This window comes from Haliaeetus leucocephalus, unplaced genomic scaffold, assembly GCF_000737465.1.
Source record: "Haliaeetus leucocephalus isolate CR32 unplaced genomic scaffold, Haliaeetus_leucocephalus-4.0 Scaffold656, whole genome shotgun sequence".
NCBI lineage: Eukaryota > Metazoa > Chordata > Aves > Accipitriformes > Accipitridae > Haliaeetus > Haliaeetus leucocephalus.
Window position 1 is genome coordinate 4,110,070 of NW_010973092.1, and position 17,529 is coordinate 4,127,598.

Consider the following 17,529-nt stretch of genomic DNA (forward strand, 5'->3'; position numbering starts at 1 on the left):
TCCGCTGAGCCTCTGCTGCAGGGGCGCTGCTTTCTTTCCCAATTTAAGCATGTATTAAAGGGCAATAAATTCTGTGTTCACAGATACATAGTAAAATAAGTGCAATTGCTAATTATGAAGTGAATGTACTTCTTCAGACTATAGATGTCCCTTGGATAAAACCCAAAATATTGTTGTTTCTTTCACCTCAGGTTTAATGTGCTGCAGGGCTTGAGCCTGTTTCCACTTATTCTGGTGGGAATTAGAGACAATTTCTCTGGAGTCGGTGCAGCTACACTTCTCCGAAGCAGTTGTCGGAGTTAGGCAGGGCTCTGAGCCTCTTACCCCACTGTGCAAACAGAGGAGGGGATCCGATGGGGCTGCAAAATCACAGAGAACCATCTTTCACAAGATTGCTTTTTTTATTATTTGCCTTGTGGGCCTTACATATATACAGATGGCTCATATTCCAAAGAAACTTTTTTTTTCTTTTATTTCCCCCTGAAACAAATAGGGTATGACTGTTTTTTATAGTTTTCAGTACTTGGTGTTATTTATCTTCATTAACCTGTTAATGACCCCAGACCTCCACCCCACACATTACATGCCAGGTGCTGGGAATTTAGCTCTTGATCTATGAGCTCCACCCACAGCCTTCGCCGGAAAAAGAGAAAAACCCCACTTTCCTAACCTGTAAGTGATGGAAATAGCCACAAGATGTCAACCTTTACCAAGCTGCAGTTTGGAGCTAGCTCTGCTCACCCAGCAGCGGCCGGGATGGACAGCCCTGCGCGGAGGCTCTGCTGGAAAGCCCAGGTACCTGCTTCAAGTAAGTGGGCAAAAGTCCCCTGAGGCTTTTCAGAACATGGAATATTGATTTTTTTACCACCCGGCTTTGCTTTATGATCATGCTTTATTTCTGTTGGATTTCCTTTATTATCTTCCACTACAAGCTTTAGCCAAATTGGGCACTGTTGTGTGTGGAAAAGGGTCTTGCTACAAAGAGCATGTTATCCAAAAAAGATAAGGTCAAAAATGGGTGAAGGAAAGGACTATTACCAATTAAATGTTATATTTGTGTGCACATAAACATATATTTAAGTAGTGAGTCACTGCAGTGAGTTACTGCAGCTCTTGAGATCCTTGTCCAGTCGCTGGAGCTGTGTACCCAGCACTCCATTCCTGTGGGTTACAGTGTGCTGTAATTACCCTTAAAACGGAGCACCTGGCATTCAATCAACTATTTGGATTATCATGACACAGATGGCATAGAGCTGAAACTCTAGGAAAACAGGAAGGAGGTTGGTTTTCCCATAGAAAACCACATCTTTCAATTTGTGTTTCAACTCCACGTTTCAGAGCTTGCTGCTTTCCAGCTTCTGGCATCAACTCTTAGGATAAAAGCAGTCAAGCCCTGAAGTACTGGCCCTTGGCACATGTGGCCGTGCCCGTGTGCTGATGTGGGGCCAGTAGGACCAGCAAGGGGTTTTGGGCTGGGACCTCTGATATGTGTGCTCTGTGGTCTAAGCCAAGCACCTGAGATCAGATAAGGGTGCTCTGATCAGTAATGCTGCTGACTTTGTGTTTTCCCTTCTGTGTACTGTGCTAGTTTCGTCCTCCTCCATCCCATCCCCTTTTTTTTCCCTCCTGATCTTAGAAGAACATTTCCCAGGTGTGATAAACCCAAGAAGACTTCTTTTTCTCTCAAAGTTATATTTGACGTTTCCCCTCTCTAGATCAGTGTTTCCAGGCATTGTTACCCAGGTTGTTGCTCTGTAGGTTTGAAGTGTTGGGATTTTACCTGCTGGGCAACACCAAACCTCTGCTTCCTCGCAGGTGCTCCCTTTGGGGATGCAGCACATGGTGGTCCTGCTCTCAGCCTAAGGGGGACTGCGCTTATCAAGCGCAATTCCTTTCTCCAAAAAGACCATTCCAAGTGCCCTCAGATTCACAAGTCGTCCCAAGAATTCCCTGCTCTTTTATCCCGTAGCTTCCCAGAGTCCTGTAGTAGCTCGTGGGCTGGTGGCATTGCTCAGAGCCAGGCATGATCACTTGACACTGATTACTGTAATGAAGAACTGGATTTCCCTGGCAGGACAGTTTTAGCTGTTGCATAAAAACAGAGAGGGAACACCCTGCCAGTCACGTTTTAAATTTGAGAGGTCGCACTTGGTGAGCTGGCTCTTGCTGGGGAGGAGTGGCGCTTGACTGGGAATTACTGGTTCAAGGAGGGAACTGAGGAGCTCCAGGCTGATTTGTTTTTCCTAATGTGGTTGCAGAAGTGATAAGTCTTCTAGACTTAGAGAGGAAGCTGAAGTAAGCCCCAAGGAGAAATGTAAATGGTGCAATTATGAAGGTAATAGAAATGGAGAAGTATTTTTATGCAACACAATGGAATGGGCAGTAATGAGGCAAAAATGCTGAGGGATAAAGACAAAAGACATTTCTTCCGGGATTAGAACTGAGCTCAAAATTGCCAAAGCCTACTGGAAGAGGAAAAAAAAAAATAAGCCTGTTGTAGCATTTCTTTTCCTTTAATAAGCTTCTTTTTCTGGGAGTCCTGAGTGTTCAGATGTAGCACACTTAGTGCCTAGTAACCCAACAAAGCTTTGATTGGTGGCTCTGCAGAAGGATTTTCTTTTCCTTGCAGGTTTCTAACCATGAAAAGACACAGAGATCAGTTGCTTCAGAATCCTTAATTAAACACAACAAAGAAGGGCAATTAGAGCTGTGTTTTACTTCTGTCATCCAGCAAATCTTGCAAACCTCAAACCCCTTTTCTTGCCCCAAGATTTATGATGGGAATAAATCATAATTATTCCTGCAATTATCAGCCTTAAGTGAACATCAGCAGGATTAATATTTTTTTTTCTTGGAGGGGTTTCTGAAACCCATCCAAGAGGAATTCACTAACCTCTTTTGTTGTACAGGAAGAAAAACAAAAACACAGGCGTGGTGATTTTCCCAGGCCTTGGCCGCCTGCCTCCCTGTCACTTCATGTCATGTCATTCCTCCCTCCCAGGTCCCGTGTGCCCGCTCGCAGCAGAGTAGCTCCTGTTGCGCTGGATGCTCTCCATGTGTGTTGTCAGAGCGATCTCTGCCCAAAGAGCTTGTAACAGACACAAGCAAAAGATTAGAGAAAAATCTGAGAGGGTTTGAGTGCTTCAGAGGTGGACACAAGGACCAGAAATACAACCTGTCACTCGGTGTTCAGAAAATAAATGCTCGTGCACGTTGCAGCTCTACAAAGCATTTCTTCCAGGGGTCTTGGCTTTGTTTTGATGGTTGGATGAAGTTGCGCTCATACCCAGTGAGAGGGAACAAGTTCTCCTCTTCAGCCATTGAAGGTGATAACGTGCATCCGTGGGTTTTGCTGCTGGGAAGTCCGCTGGTCCTGTCTGAGGACAGGACCCAAATGCAACACCTGGGGAATGGCAGCTGCGTGGGGTCCTGTGGGTCCTGGGCTTGCTGGAGAGCTGGTGCCAGGAGGGAGAACCACTGGGCAGAAAGCCACATGGCTCGGTGTATTGGGCAGAAATTCCTGATGTTTTTACAGGATTTTGGGCAGGTGGTTTGGGAATGAGTCTTCCCAGGGTTGTGCTGCAATCCAGTTTCCCGTGATGGTGTGATGGATGTGGCAGCCAGGTGTCCTCTTTGCCCTTAGTGTGCATGTTCTGTGTTAACGGGATAACGTGACTGTGTAAACCTCTGAGCAGGTTTCCCAAAATACAGCTGCATTTTCTTTGCTTTGGAGAGGGGGGGTGTTTCCCATACCTGGGTAAGGAAATGCAACAGTTGAAGCTTTTCTTGCAGAGCTGGGGAAGAGCATTCCCAATATCAGCACTGCACTGAGCAGGCTCCAAGGTGATTTATAATGCGGATGGCTGGAGGGCCGTAGAGGTGTCCCCAGGTTGTCTGAGAAGGTTTTTGGTTGCCACTAGATGTCCTTTCAGCCCTGCTTTCTCCCACCGCTCCTCTAGAGCAACCATCTGGGCTGGGATCTGCTGGCCACGGCCCAAGAGCCACCAGACACCGAAGTCCTGTGGGGTTGATGAGAGCAAGGAATGGGGCTGGAGCCTCCCAAACATCCCTTTGATCTCGCACAGCTTTGTCTCGTGTAGTGCTGGCTAATAGAAATGAGGATGCTTTGGATGCTCAAAACTCATCTTCTGGATCTGTGCTGGGTCTTAAATACTTTAATACCTCTAGTATGAATTGGGGACTGTTGCTGCATCACTGCCTAGGCAGGGCCACTGATTAGTAGAGGTGATGGTCCAAGGAGGCAACCTTGGAAGGTAAAAAAGATGATTCTATCTTAGTTTCGCATGAGATATAATGACCAAATGGTGGTCCGATTTTGTGCAGGTTTTTAGTTTTCTCTATGAATTTGCAGAGGCAGTCTGTAGAGATGGAGGGTCAGTCTTTCTAGAGGTACATGGTGTCAGAAAGCATGACTAACAGTGGGATTTTCCAAGTTGCCTGGATGCCCAGAATTCAGCAAACAATTAACATTTCTGTAAGGTGTACATTGATACCTACGAGCACCAGAAATCACTATAAGCATCTGGAGCTCTGTGCTTGCAAACGCAGCTGCAGCCGCTGTTCCTCAGGCAATGGCAATCCCAGTTGCTATTCTGGGGTGGGTTACGTCAGGTAAAGGAATTGGAGGCAAACTGCTTTGGGGTACTTTGCCAGAAACACGTGCTGCTTCCAAGGATATCTGGGGGCTCACGGTGTACAGCCTTTTAAGGTAAACCGAGCACCTTCCAGGAAGCCCTTGGCTCTTTGTGGTTCAGGATCAGAGGGAAATCGATGAATAACAGACCCAGAGGGTTTCTGATAGAGCAAACACAGAGTCAGTGAGAGCTGCAAACAGTGATCCTCAAAAATACCTATATTCCCATTTGTGACCACGTGCACCCCAACCCATTGAAGGGAACAAACTGAGCAACAAATCCCAGCACGAGTGCAATGCATGAAGATCTACACAGCGCCAAAACTGTGAGCTGCCTTGGCATGAAGTCGGTGTGGCCAGGGCTTTCAAGATGGGTTACCCGTCCTTCTGGACCTGAAGCCCACACTCAACCAACAGCCCAAAGCAGCCTGCCTTTTTCCAAAGGTGCTGAGCAACTAGGAATAAGTGAGGTCTTCAGATGCTGTGCACATCTGGATTTAGATGCCTCATTTTTGGAAGCTGGCTTTGGAGGAAAAATATCCAAAAAGTGACTGGTGTTTCATTTGACCTAATGGGAAGTGTATTTTGGGGAGTGTGAGCTCTGCCTGGGCTTATATAAAGCCTGTTAAGTGATGTCAGGTTGCATGGGAGGCCCTTTCCCCTTGGGCAGGCGCAGCTCCCTGGCTGTGGGTCTCGGTGGGATGGCGAGTCCAGTGGGCAGTAGATTTTTATTCGCGTTTTTTTCCCATTCCCTCCAAATGTGGGTACAGAAGGGACCCAGTTCTGATGTTTAATTAGCTCAGAGAGCATTTGTGTTGCTGTAACACTGCCTTCAACTTCCACCCAGGGTGCGGGGGTGACCTGTACAGACCCCCCAGCCCCTTGATGACTTTACCATCGAGCCCCACGTTTGCTCCCACAGCCCTGATGGAACCTCGTTAGTGCGGAGCCAGCTCTCCCACCACATGGACGTGGTCAGGAAAGGTCCCCGTGCACGGAGCAATCTGTCACGGCCTCGTGCCTTGATTTAGGGAGCCTGGGGGGAGCCGGGGCACAGCAGGCAGCTGGACCTGCGGAGAGCACCGTGCTGTCTCGCACAGACCACCAAGCAGCTATCGCTTCTTAATAAACTTTTTGGCCATTGCTGACCTAGCCTATATATGAACAAGTGAAAGGCAAGTGGTGAAAGGATCTGTATAACATTACTAATCCCACGTAACGCTCTCACTGAAAAGGCAAGGCAGGTTTCCCTGCTGTTGTGTCCTTTCACTGCAGCTGCCTGGTTCACCCTCCTGCTTTTATTAAAAATAAAATCTGATAGCGTTCTTTCTGAGCGGGTGCAGCCTGTGGATGCCCAATGCCCAAGGGAGGGATGGGGGGGCCAGGGAGGTCTTGTGCGCAGGGTTTGGTGCTCTGTCTTTGTGTGCTCCTGGCTGCGGTGAGCCGGGGAGCAGTTTTGCAGGCTGGATGGGGGAAAGCAGTTGCCAGCTGCCCTCCTTGGAGGCTCTGATAAGGGTTTATATCCTTGCGATGTAGCATCGGTTCTGGAGTAAAGGAGCTGCAGGGTCTGCTTGTGCTGTTCCTGCGCCCCAGGATGAAGCAGGGCTCCGGCTTTCCCTGCAAGTGTTCAAGCTCTTAGGACGGTAAATTGGTAACTGGTGAGCAGTTGGGGCTGGCTGGTGTGTGCTCAGGCCGTGCTTCAGCAGCTTAATCTTTCAATCTCCAAGCACAAATGTGTGGTCTGGATATCAGGGAGGTGGGACTGAATGGTCTCCTATGGCTTCACAACCTGCAGTCTGCTGGGGAAAACAAAAACAAACCTTAAGGCTGCTGCCAAATCTAGGTGGAGGAGGTACCCTCGTGTATATATATATATATTTAAATGTTTTAGCAAAGCTGTGTTAGTCTGAAGGAAAGTGGTTGATATTTTGTGTGTGGCAGTTTCCTTCTGACACAGTATTTCCCTTTACAACTGCAGTATCAGGGATGGCAAGGGATGCTCCTCCTGGTTTCGGGAGCTTAACAAACCTGCCTGGAGATGCAGTTTAACAGGCTTGGGAAAACCAGCTCAGAGTCACAGTTTTTTCTCTTCATGGTTTCAGTTCCTGTTTCCAAGAATTGTTTTGTTTGAAGCACAGATTTCAGGTTAAAGGGAATACATATATTGAACCAAACAGTTCTTTTTCTTTAGTCTCCCATTCCAGCAAGTGGAAAAAAAAAATTACAATTGGTTTCTTCTGTGCCCAGTTTTTGCTGGTGGTTTTGGTCTGGCAGATGACCCCAGAACTAAGAGTCATTTGTACAACCCTGCGAGGTGTGAGTCACCAAGTACTGCGTTTGGGCAACTGGAGCTGTGCATAGCGTTCCCAACGGAGCATTAACCACCTCTTGTGCAACCATATCAATACTTTTCCAGGAAATGTATTGTCCAGTAGTCACTAAATAAGCATAAACTTTTTCCTGAAGTCTGTTGGTGTGTTGAAATCGAGTCTCCTCAAGGAAAAACTACTGGTTTTGTTAAAATGTGCCTCAAGAAAGGAGAGGGACAGCTTGGCTAGCCTACAGGTCTGGGTTTGCCCAGAGATCGGGTTCAGAAGCTCAGCCTGAGGCAGAGCTTTGTGGTCTATATCCCCAGAGGTTTAATTTCTTAAACACTCTTTTTCAAGCTTTTTAATAATAGGCATCTGAAGCTCGTAGCTCCATCCTTGTGCAGAATAGGAAAATACTTTGAAATCAAACAGTTCTTTTTCCTTCAGCTTTGCCAAAGTATTATCACAGTAAATATGTATATATAGTGTGTGTGTGCCTATATGTAAATATATTTATTTTTTTCTGTCTGAACTGGAGGCAACCCTTGAGCTGAGATCAGGTGTTGCCTTGATTATACAGTATAAAATCAGTGTCACAGGAGTCACACCGATGTCGGCAGCAGCCCTGTGCTGGGAGAGCAGGGAAGGAGAGCGGTGCTGTTCAGGGAAAGCAGGAGCTTTTAATGCATTTAAACTCTTGCTGGCTTTACCCTTCCTATCTGTTGCTTTCCTTGTTTAGCTGGGGAGCGGTGTAGGAGCCTTGTTGGGTGCAAAATCCCTCCCTTTGGATGAGGGCAGAAACTGCACAGAGAGAGGAGGGGGTGGCTCACAGGTTTTTGTTGCCGGACTTTCATTGTACAACCTTCCCTAATGTGAGATCTTGTCTAAATCGCTGCATCTTACTTGTTTTTATAAGGATCCAGAGTGGTTGCTTCACATTTATTTAATATAACACTAGACTAGTGGCTATAGGCATGTGGCATAGCCCTCCTTTATGTAACAGGATTCCTTAGTGTTTGGGTAAAGTCTAAATCCTAAAATGAGAAGGGGAAGTGAATTGGACTGGAATAATGTTTTCTGATTCCAGTGTCATCAAGATGCCATATCTATAAATCAGCTCTCTGATTCAGTGTTTTTCTTCAAACCAATTCATCCACCAAAAGAAGTTATTAGAAGCGTCCAGAGATCCCTGATGGCTTAAGGAAATTTAAGAGCAATTGTCAGCTTTTTTAAATATATTTTTTATTACTTTTTTCATTTGTCTTAGAAAGAAATATGAAATCTGCATGCAACCTTCTAAATATTTCAAACATTTAAATAGCATATGATAATTTAGCAGTACAGTACATTATACAGAAAGATAATATAGGGAGACTTCCTATAGTATATTTACAAATGAAAAGGTAGTTTTGTTACTTTAAAAAGAGGAATGCACTGCTTAACATTGAAGTATTACATTCAAAATAATGAATATGTTGTATTGTGACTAAAACATATATAGGTATTTATATGTTTGCCCTATCATATTTTTCATAAAAAGGTGCCTTTTAAAGGCTTTTTTTGTTGTTGCTACAAATCTAGGAAATCATACACAATAGTCTTGAAGCTTAAAATGTCTCAGTACTGAAGCCATAAACTTTATGTAAGAACTTCAGGTGGAAAAAAACAAAACCCAAAACAAACCAAACCAAAAAACAAACCCAAACATTTTCTTAGTAATAAAAATGACCTAGAAATGCTTTCTAATGCATGAAACATTAAGAGGGAGATATGGTACGCTTCACCTTGCAGCAAGACCTCAAGTCCATCAAAGAGGTACACAAGTGATGTTCATACTCCTCTGACGATGTGCTGAGGGACCTCACTTCTGCAGTTACAGCCACGACACTTGGGTGGCATCTTCCCCAGCCAACTCCTCTTTGGTCCCTGCTTTGCCTGACTAAGGTGGAGGCTGCAAACATGACAAACAACCACAGCACTGAAGCTTTCCCACTGCGAAAGGGATGAGGGACACGGCTATATAACACCTTTACAAACATGACTGTTTGTCTAATGAGCTTATAAAGCTCGATTGCAATCATAGTGAAGTATGAATGAATAACAATAAAAAAAAACCAACCCCCAACCCAACCTCCTTAAAATGAAAAGCATGAGTTTTCCCAATCTCAGTACAGAGCAGATGGGTATGAAATCTGAAGTGCAACAGATGCTTGTGAAATCTGGAAGCCTTTTGCACGTGGCTATAAAATGTAAAAACTGACCCTTGGTAAAAAGTGCTTTATAATAATATAGAATTTGTGTCTTATGTCTGTGAGAGAGAAACAATCTTCTGCAGAGCCTGGTCCTACACCAGCCAAGGGAGTCTGCTCCATTCCTTACACCGCTTCCTCTTATTCTTCGTAAACCCTAAACAGAAGGAAAGCCAAGAGCAAGGTGTTTAAACTATGAATGGAACAACTCCCTTCCAAATAATAAAATAATAAAAACCCCACGAACAACACCCCTCCACCCCAAGCCACATTTTTAGCATTTGCTTAAGTAAATTGGAAAGTAAGTTATTGAATTCAGGGGTCACTGGATTGTTGTCCATAAAACACCTGGGAGGAGGGTTGGATTTTGACACTGCCGCATCTTGCAGGCATGTGGGGAGTAACACGCTCTACCACGATTATCAGGATACATTAAGATGAAGAAATCCACATATGCTAATACACTTTAACTGCTGAAAAATCCCCACCTCGTATACAAATATTGAAGTATATAATGAGCTGTATGTAGGTAATAAATTCACAATATCTGTTATGTTTGGAATAATGTTAGACTATAGGTTTTTTTCTAGCTTATGTCCTGAGAAGGCCACTTGACAGGCTTATCTGCTGAAAAATCCTTGTTGTGCAGGCTCTTTGGGTGAAGGTGGTCTTCCATGGCATGGGGAATACTAGGGGCAATACTGTTTTATGGAAGGGATTAGTGTTTGTACTGCATAGTCCTGGCTTTTCCTGGGGAGAAGTGCAGTGGACTTGGTAGAACTGGCATTGAAATCTTTATTATGAGGACTTGGTTTAAATTAGGCTTTTTACATCTGAAATATTCACTTGATGCTGCTTCAGCTGCAGTTCAGCTTGGCTGCCCTGCTTGCCCAGTTAGCAGCGTCGGAGACCTGCTGGGTGCGATGCAGGGGTGGCACACCGCAGTGGGGCAATGCCAGTGCCGGGCAAGGCGAAGCAAGGTAAAACACCAAAGGTTTCATTGCATCCCTTCTGCACGCCCCAGGCCGACAGCCGAAGCTGTGGGGATGCTGATCTCGCCATCCTTCCTCCTCTCCCTGGCAGCAGCGACAGTCTCCCTCCCCTGGCTGGACTGTGGGAAAACCTTGAGCTGACCCTTATTTTGGGCTGTGGAGGAGACTACGAGCAGCACCGTTGTCTGCAGCACGTGGACCCTGGTCCTCACAGCCTTGCGTGGGGCATCCCTCCTCACGGTCTGCTTGGGGGAACCCTGCATGTTTCCTGAAGGCACAAGCCTGGGGTTAAGCATCCTTCATCGTCTTAATGACAGCCTTATTAAAAAAAAATTGGGGAAAAGTGTAAATATGTGGTTATGCAAGAGCCAGGGCTTCCCCACGTGCTCTGTTTACAGAGGAGCCGCAGGGAGCTGGCAGGGAGTCAGGGGAGCCGGCCGGGGGGCTCGGCACCCACCGTCGCTCGCGGTGCCGTGGCATCGCCTGTGCCATTGGGCACCGTGTGGCTCCACCGGAGCTCGCCGGCACCCTTGGACCTGCTGAGAGTTTGGGCTTGCTGCTCTTTGGCCTCATTTGAGCTCAATTTTTGGGGAGCAAATTCCCCATTAGTTGAGGACGATCAGGGTTTGGTGGGACCGTGCTGCCTGCAGAGGCTCTTTCTTGGCCATGGCTGTCGAGGTGGTAGGAGCTGGGCAGCTCCCCTTAATTCCAGACAGGACATCACTAACCATCAGGAATTCATGTTTCTCTCTTGCTCTCTTCTATCTATGATGGATGGCTTGCAAAAAAAACCCCAAAACCAAACCCAAACAAAAACCCCCACCCATAAAACCCAAACCTCTTTGCAAGGGAGAAGGTGATGGGGCATCTCGCCAGCAAGTTACTGTTTTACTGGGAATGATACACTAGTTAAAACTGGCAAATATCTGCGTCATCAGATATTGATGATTTTAAGGTGGTGTGACAGGGCATTCTTTTCCCAGCTCTGCTGACTGCTTTTCTTGTGACCATGTGGAAGTAATTTAGCTTTTCATCTTGGCTTTTTACCCATAGAAGGGAGGTGAGTGTATGTAAATAACTGAGAAGAGCAGCTGATGAATAGTTTAACAGAAAATAATTACTATTTATAGTCAGAACAGTGTAATCCTAAAATAGAAGTGAGGACTGCATGTGGCAGGAAAGAAATAACATCAAGAACATCCATTTATAACCATAATTTTGGTAATGAAATACATCCTCCGTGCTAGATAGAGCATTTGCAGCGTGTGTATTTTCCTGGCCTCTCTATGTCTGAATGCTGCCGATTGCCTGACTTGCCACCAAGATTTTTCCCCCTTGTCCATCGAGCAAATCCATACTTACCTGCCTTTCTCTTTCCATACTCTGTACCACTTCAGCAGTCTCACTGTGTTTTGGCGTTTGGGGTTTAAGCAGTGCTGCTGCTCCCCTCTCACCCGTGTCCACAGAGTCACGCTGCAAGGCAAGCGAGCACAGGTTACAGGAGTCGTGGGAAATACCCGTCCTCTGCTCCCACTCCAGGTAAATGCCAAAATCGGTCAGGGGGCTCTCGCCCAGGCAGGCAGCGGAAGGGTTTTCATGCTTTGTGTTTTATGGCAGATCTTCAGCTGTTATCAATCAGTGCGGTGCAATATTGTCCACCATTATACTAGGTTGTATCAGATGAAGACTTACCTGCTGTTTTTAATCAGTGGGTTTGCTCTGCCTGTCTGTTAGATATTGTCTTTTTAGCTTAATATCTGATTTAATTAGGGCCTATTCAGGCAACCACAAGGTCTTTGCATGAGGAGATGCCTCCCTTACACTCAACAATACTGCATCCAGGAGAAAAGATCAGGCCTGCTTCATTGATTATTTTTTTCCTTTTTTTTTTCTTTCAGTCCACAAGATTTTAAATACTTGCACATGGCAGAGTACCTGTGTGCCTGACAGACTAGCTCTGAGCCCCAGCATGCAATCCTGGGGGCTTCAGCCTCCTCTGATCACAGGCTGATCCTGCTCTCCTTGCCAGCAGTGGTGGCTTGGTGTCCCCTTATTGTCAGGTTAAAGTGTGCTGGGAGGCAAAACATGGCAAAAGTCTTCCCGTTGTTTTAGGTTTCTTCCCGGAGGGCTTAGTGAAGCCATCACCGGTTGGTCTGCCACAGCTGAGGTGACAAGAGAGACCTGGAGCTGTTTCCCAAGAGGATGGCTTTCCAGAAACATCAAGACTGCTATCTCTTCTCAGAGCTCAAAATCAAGCAGTTTTTGGGTATTGTTATTAATTGTGCAATTTAAAAAAAAAAAAAAACAAAACCAAAAAACCAACCAACCCCACAATTTATATTGGAATTGTTCATTTTCTGGAAATACCATCCATAACAGGGAAACACAGTTTTTGGTTTAACTAAAATATTATAATGAAATTATTTAAACAGTGCTAGAAACGTGAGTAAAACAATGGCAGAAAATCATAAATATCTCTGTGTTCAAATAGTTCTTTCCATTCAATTAACCTTCTTCCCTGCTCCCCTTTCTGCTCTACCTTCATCAGGTGTAAGCTAAAATCACAAAAAGATAAAGTGTAATTTTCAGGTTATTTTCTGGGAGGATGTGGCCCTTTCCTGAATGTGTGGGAAAGTGGTGGAAGACCTCAGAGAGCCTCTCTGGCTGCAGGCATCAGAAACGGAAGGCTCACTGCTAAAATCTATGGACTATGTCTGTTCTAAGGGTGTCCTCAGCCAGCCCGTCCGGTGGTCAGTACGTATGTGAGAAGGGGAGTTTTTCTGTAGATTTGAACTGGGAGTGAAACCAAATGTTTGCCAAAGGCCCAAGGCATGCAAGTTTTAAGGGATTTGAGGTCAGTGAATGTTTCTCCATCCACCTTCTCGGCTGTGCTGTCTGTGCTGGCTGATGTCAGACCTTGGCTTGGATTTTTCTTCTGACAGACCATAGAAGGTATTTCCAGAAAGTGATGGACAAGCTGAATCGCAGCAGGAGAAGAGCAGGAGCACCTCTGAAAAGCAGTGAGCCCTGCATTTGCACCAGAAGCAAAGACAATTCTGTATTTACTAGAGCCTGCAGTCTGAGGAGGAGGAGATGTGTGGTTTGCTTCTCAGGTGAACTGGCTTTCTTCTCAGGCTGAGATGTGTTGCTTCGACATCACACGTAGGTTTTCTACGTTGATGCTGGAGGCTGGACAGCAGAGGAGAGGTTCCCAAGGCAGCCCCAGGGTCCTCCGTGGTTCCCGCACAGTTCCTGATGCTGTGGGTGCAGGGTTGGGGGGGGGGGAGCATTTTTGGGCACCCTGAGCTGACCTGGCCCTGCTCTTGGGGATGTTGGTCTGGCAGATGTAAGGGGCTGTGCCTAAGAAGAGGTGCTGTGGGAGGTGATACCCTGAGCGAGGAGTTGTCTGGATGGACTGCAAGAAGAGGTTGAGAGGGATGGAGAAGGGACTGAAGCACCAGAACTTACACCTCCAGTGGGATTTGGGACATGAGCTCACTCCAGGGGTGTGTGCTGAGCTGTCCCTTAGGTGCACAGGGCTTGGTGGCTGGAGACTTCACCCATGGTGTCTGAGTGCCCCTGTGCCAAAATCCTCCCCAGTAAGTCCGTGCCTCCAGGGCTGTGATGAGCACCCCAGGCCAGTTGGTGACCCCCAGTGCCTTCTGCCCCCAGGCATCTCATCTGCAGGGATGGTGGGGCTGCACCTCTGCCTTCAAACACCTTGTTCCCAGGGCCGCAAGGGTCCTGGCTCTGGTCCTTTCATCCTAAGTGCAGGGACTGCCGTCTGCCTTGGCCGTCCCTTGAGAAAGGCTCCCAGCGGTGCCTGTTTCCCATCAGCTGCCCTTCCCCGACACATCGCTCCTCTTTGGGACGGGGCAATATGTGGAGAGGGGTTGGATCCTTTCAGGCAGAAATAGTTAAACCTCCCTCCTATTTTGTGTTGCTTTTCCTCGTTCCGGGAGACAGATACACACACAATTACTGCTAAATGTATCATGAATCATGGTAGGTTTTGACTAGACTGAGGACTTGGTTTAGCTGTCTCTTACCCTGTACCACAGTTCTGCTGGGGGGGTTATGGCCAAAGACAAATTCCTTCCTAAACTGCACCCCCATACCTACTTCTTCTCGGCCAAACATCATTTATATCATGTTTTTGCTACATGAGAAGATACGAGAGCTTTTGAGGACGGCAGGAGGGGAACCAGCTTCGACGGCTCGTTTTAGATGATCACTGCAGCAACAAAAACTCAGTTGCAGGAATTTAGCTCTTCTGTGCCTTGTCCAGAGACTCCCGGATCAATTGGTTCTCAGAATATTAATTTCACTTTGCTTTCAATGCTGACTTCAGACTGCATTAGGGTAGCTGGAAAGGCAGCAGCAGTGATGGGAGAGTGATGGGACAGCTTTGTCCCTGCAGCCGCTGCAAACCCAGGGCGACCCTCCGGGCTTGAATAGCATTGCTCGGCATCTGCATAGCTATCCAGCTGGGAAAGCAACCGCTCATGCATGCTGTTCCAGCTTTCCCGACTTCCTGATTAGAAGTCAAATGTTGCATTAATGAGATTTATTTTATACCGCCCGGCCACCAGCTGCTTTCAGGCAAATGCCTGGAGCGGGATGCGAAGAGTTAGTGCTCCACTACACCATTATTTTGCTATTGAAAGGTCAAAGCAAACAAAGTAAAGCCGCAAGGAACCGATTCAGGCAGTGATGCTCTGCAAGCATTTTTCTGTTCAGGTCACCATCAGCTGATCTGGGCTTCAAAGAGGTGGGTCTGATGTTCCCCGAGCTGAGCATTGCTCACAGTGATGTTGGTGTAAATCTGGAGGAAGCCTAAGGAAGCTTGGCTCTCCATTCCTCCTCCATACGCCCTCCGCAGAGTCTGGCAAGCCACTTCTGCACGGGCAGGATCAGGCTCCCACGGTACCTCCTTGTTTGTGCCAGTCAGATGAGCAGGATTTGGCCCCGTGGGCATTACAGAGTGCTGGAGGTGGTACACAGCCTGGCAGGACAGGACTCCGATCCTGCTGTTAAAGCACGTTTCTAAGATTAAGCGAATGGTATATGTTCGGTGCGGGAGCACAGACAGCGGAGTAGATCAGTCCTGGGCGTTCTGGGGGTGCGGCTGCTCTTGGGACCCTTTTTCCCCCCTCTCCGGAGGCAGAGGGGCTTGGTGCAGTCGTCTTGGTTAATCTGTCCCTCTGTTCCTTATCCAGCTCCATGTGCTGGTTGGACGGTGCTTTGTTGGGGGAATCTTAAGATCTCTAAAACAGGATGGTAAAAAAAGCCCACAACCCCCCCGTATTTAAAATCTAAAAAAACCCCTCCTTTTGAGCCAGTCATCAGAGATATCAAAAATCCCCATACCTGCCTCAGTTCAGTAAGTCGCTACATCACTTTGAGATTTCAGGGCAGCATTGGTCACGGCTTGCAGTGAGACTAGGAGGAAAGCATTTTCTTACATGCTAGGTAATCCCACTGAATGCAAGGGGATGGCTCTGGTACAATGCAGGGAGAAAATCTGATTTGGGTTGGGATAACTCTTCCTTGCAAAAACCACCACGGACCAAACACTGCTCGTGTTCTTATTCTGCATGCCCAGAACAACTTGAGTAAATAGTTCTGGATTTTACATCAGGCGGCTTGGAGTAGGATTTGTCCCTGTCTTCACTTGAATGATTATCCTGTTATCACTACCTGTTCTGGAAATATTTCTTTGAACAAAAAAAATTGTGTCAAAATGATAGCTGGGGTTTCGGTCAGAATTGCACATTTTATTGCATCTGATACAGCAAATGACTATTCCCAGGAATTAGCATGCCAGGGCATGAGGAAAACAAAGAACAAAGAAGGAACTTGCAGTATAAGGTAAAGCAATTCAGCTGATAGGGAAACAGAAAGCAATAAATGAAGGAAAACTTACATAATCATCTCTTCCACGCAAAATGGGTACCTCGGTTTTATTTCCAGCTTCCGTACGTTAGAGAATCTTATTTTTGGACCTTTTCTTGAACATTTGCACTTTACGCCTACAAGAGAAAGCATTTTCTCATGTGCCTGCAAAGCCTCCTGCATACCAAGCGTCCCTTCCCTGCCAGCCTATATGCGCACACAAACTTTGCTTTGGTCTTTCAAGCCTCGGTGGGAAAAGCTGAATTTTGCAATGCTTTGAGCTTAAAAAGAGTAGTATTTTCTTTGCTATATCCCAGGAAAAGGTAGGGACTCTCTAGGAAATATGTTTTGGAGCACTATATAAGTTCTGAGGATTAGTAAATGTGAGATTTTTTTTTTTTAAAGTGCACCTGCTGTGATTAAATGTAATGGTATTTAACAAAAGGAAATGGAAGAGTCAGAACTTGCTTTAAACTGAGCAAGCAAATGCACATCTCGGCTACTTTCTCATTCACTTGCTTCTCTCCTGGACTTTGTGGGACTTTCAGTCGTTTCTCCTCGCATGGATGCTGTGGTGCATTCGCAGCCAGACAAAAGCGGAGAGGGGTTTTTAACCATCGTTTCTGTGCACGGCAGAAAACACACACTGCCACACTGGGCAGAATTTGTGCTACCACATCAAACCCAGCTCTGCTCTATTTTCCCTGTGAAAACCACCCTCAATTTTGAAAGGAGATATTTGAGCTGTATTCCTGAATAAGGGAGAATCCCCCACCGTGATGCCTTGCAATGAAGACGCAACTTTGTCGTGTGTATTTTACCTTTACTTCCACCTTTAAAAAAAACTTGCAGCTATCCTACCCCACAGATACAACACATCCCTTTTCCCAGCATGCAGGGGACAGCTAAACCCACCTCGGGGCTAGCAAGAGGCAAACACAAATCGCTGGAAAAGCAGAGGTTTACGTGGGAATAAGCAGAATAAACCCACTTACCTTCTGCGCTGGCTAAGCACATGGCGATGAACAGCAGGAGCAAAGCTGCTGTCAGGAGCTTCATGCTGAGGCGGCAGGTACCTAAAGAGACGCTGAGGATTTGAATATATTTGTTCGCTTCGGCTTCGTCTCCTTCTTCCCCGGGGCTGGATGTCACCAGGGAGAGGAGAGCAGAGAGCAGCTCCCTGCCCTGCCTCTCTTGCCTGCTCTCTCCGCCGCTTTCCTCCCCTTGTCCTCTTTTAAAACACCTCCCGCTGCCCTTGCTCCCGGCTCATTAATATGCAAAGCAACTCCACGGCTTCCTCAGCCCCGGCGGGGAGGGAAGGGACCGGCCCCGGGGAGGGGAGGACAAGGAGAAGGGGGGGGACATGGGGACACTCCGCCCCGAGCATCCCCCGGGCTGGGAGCGCAGGCGGTGGGGCGGCTGGTTCTGCC

At 46.7% G+C, this 17,529-nt stretch overlaps 1 protein-coding gene across 1 annotated transcript; it reads right to left on the reverse strand.

Annotated features, from left to right (window-relative positions):
* Nucleotides 1–9,121: 9,121 nt before the first annotated feature.
* CXCL14 (chemokine (C-X-C motif) ligand 14) lies at nt 9,122–17,191 on the reverse strand. The gene is made up of 4 exons (XM_010578872.1): nt 17,095–17,191; nt 16,131–16,236; nt 11,567–11,677; nt 9,122–9,369 (listed from the first exon to the last, which is right to left on the reverse strand). The coding sequence occupies exons 1-4, from the start codon at nt 17,156–17,158 to the stop codon at nt 9,354–9,356; spliced, it is 297 nt and encodes a 98-aa protein (XP_010577174.1). The 5' UTR covers nt 17,159–17,191; the 3' UTR covers nt 9,122–9,353.
* Nucleotides 17,192–17,529: the final 338 nt, after the last annotated feature.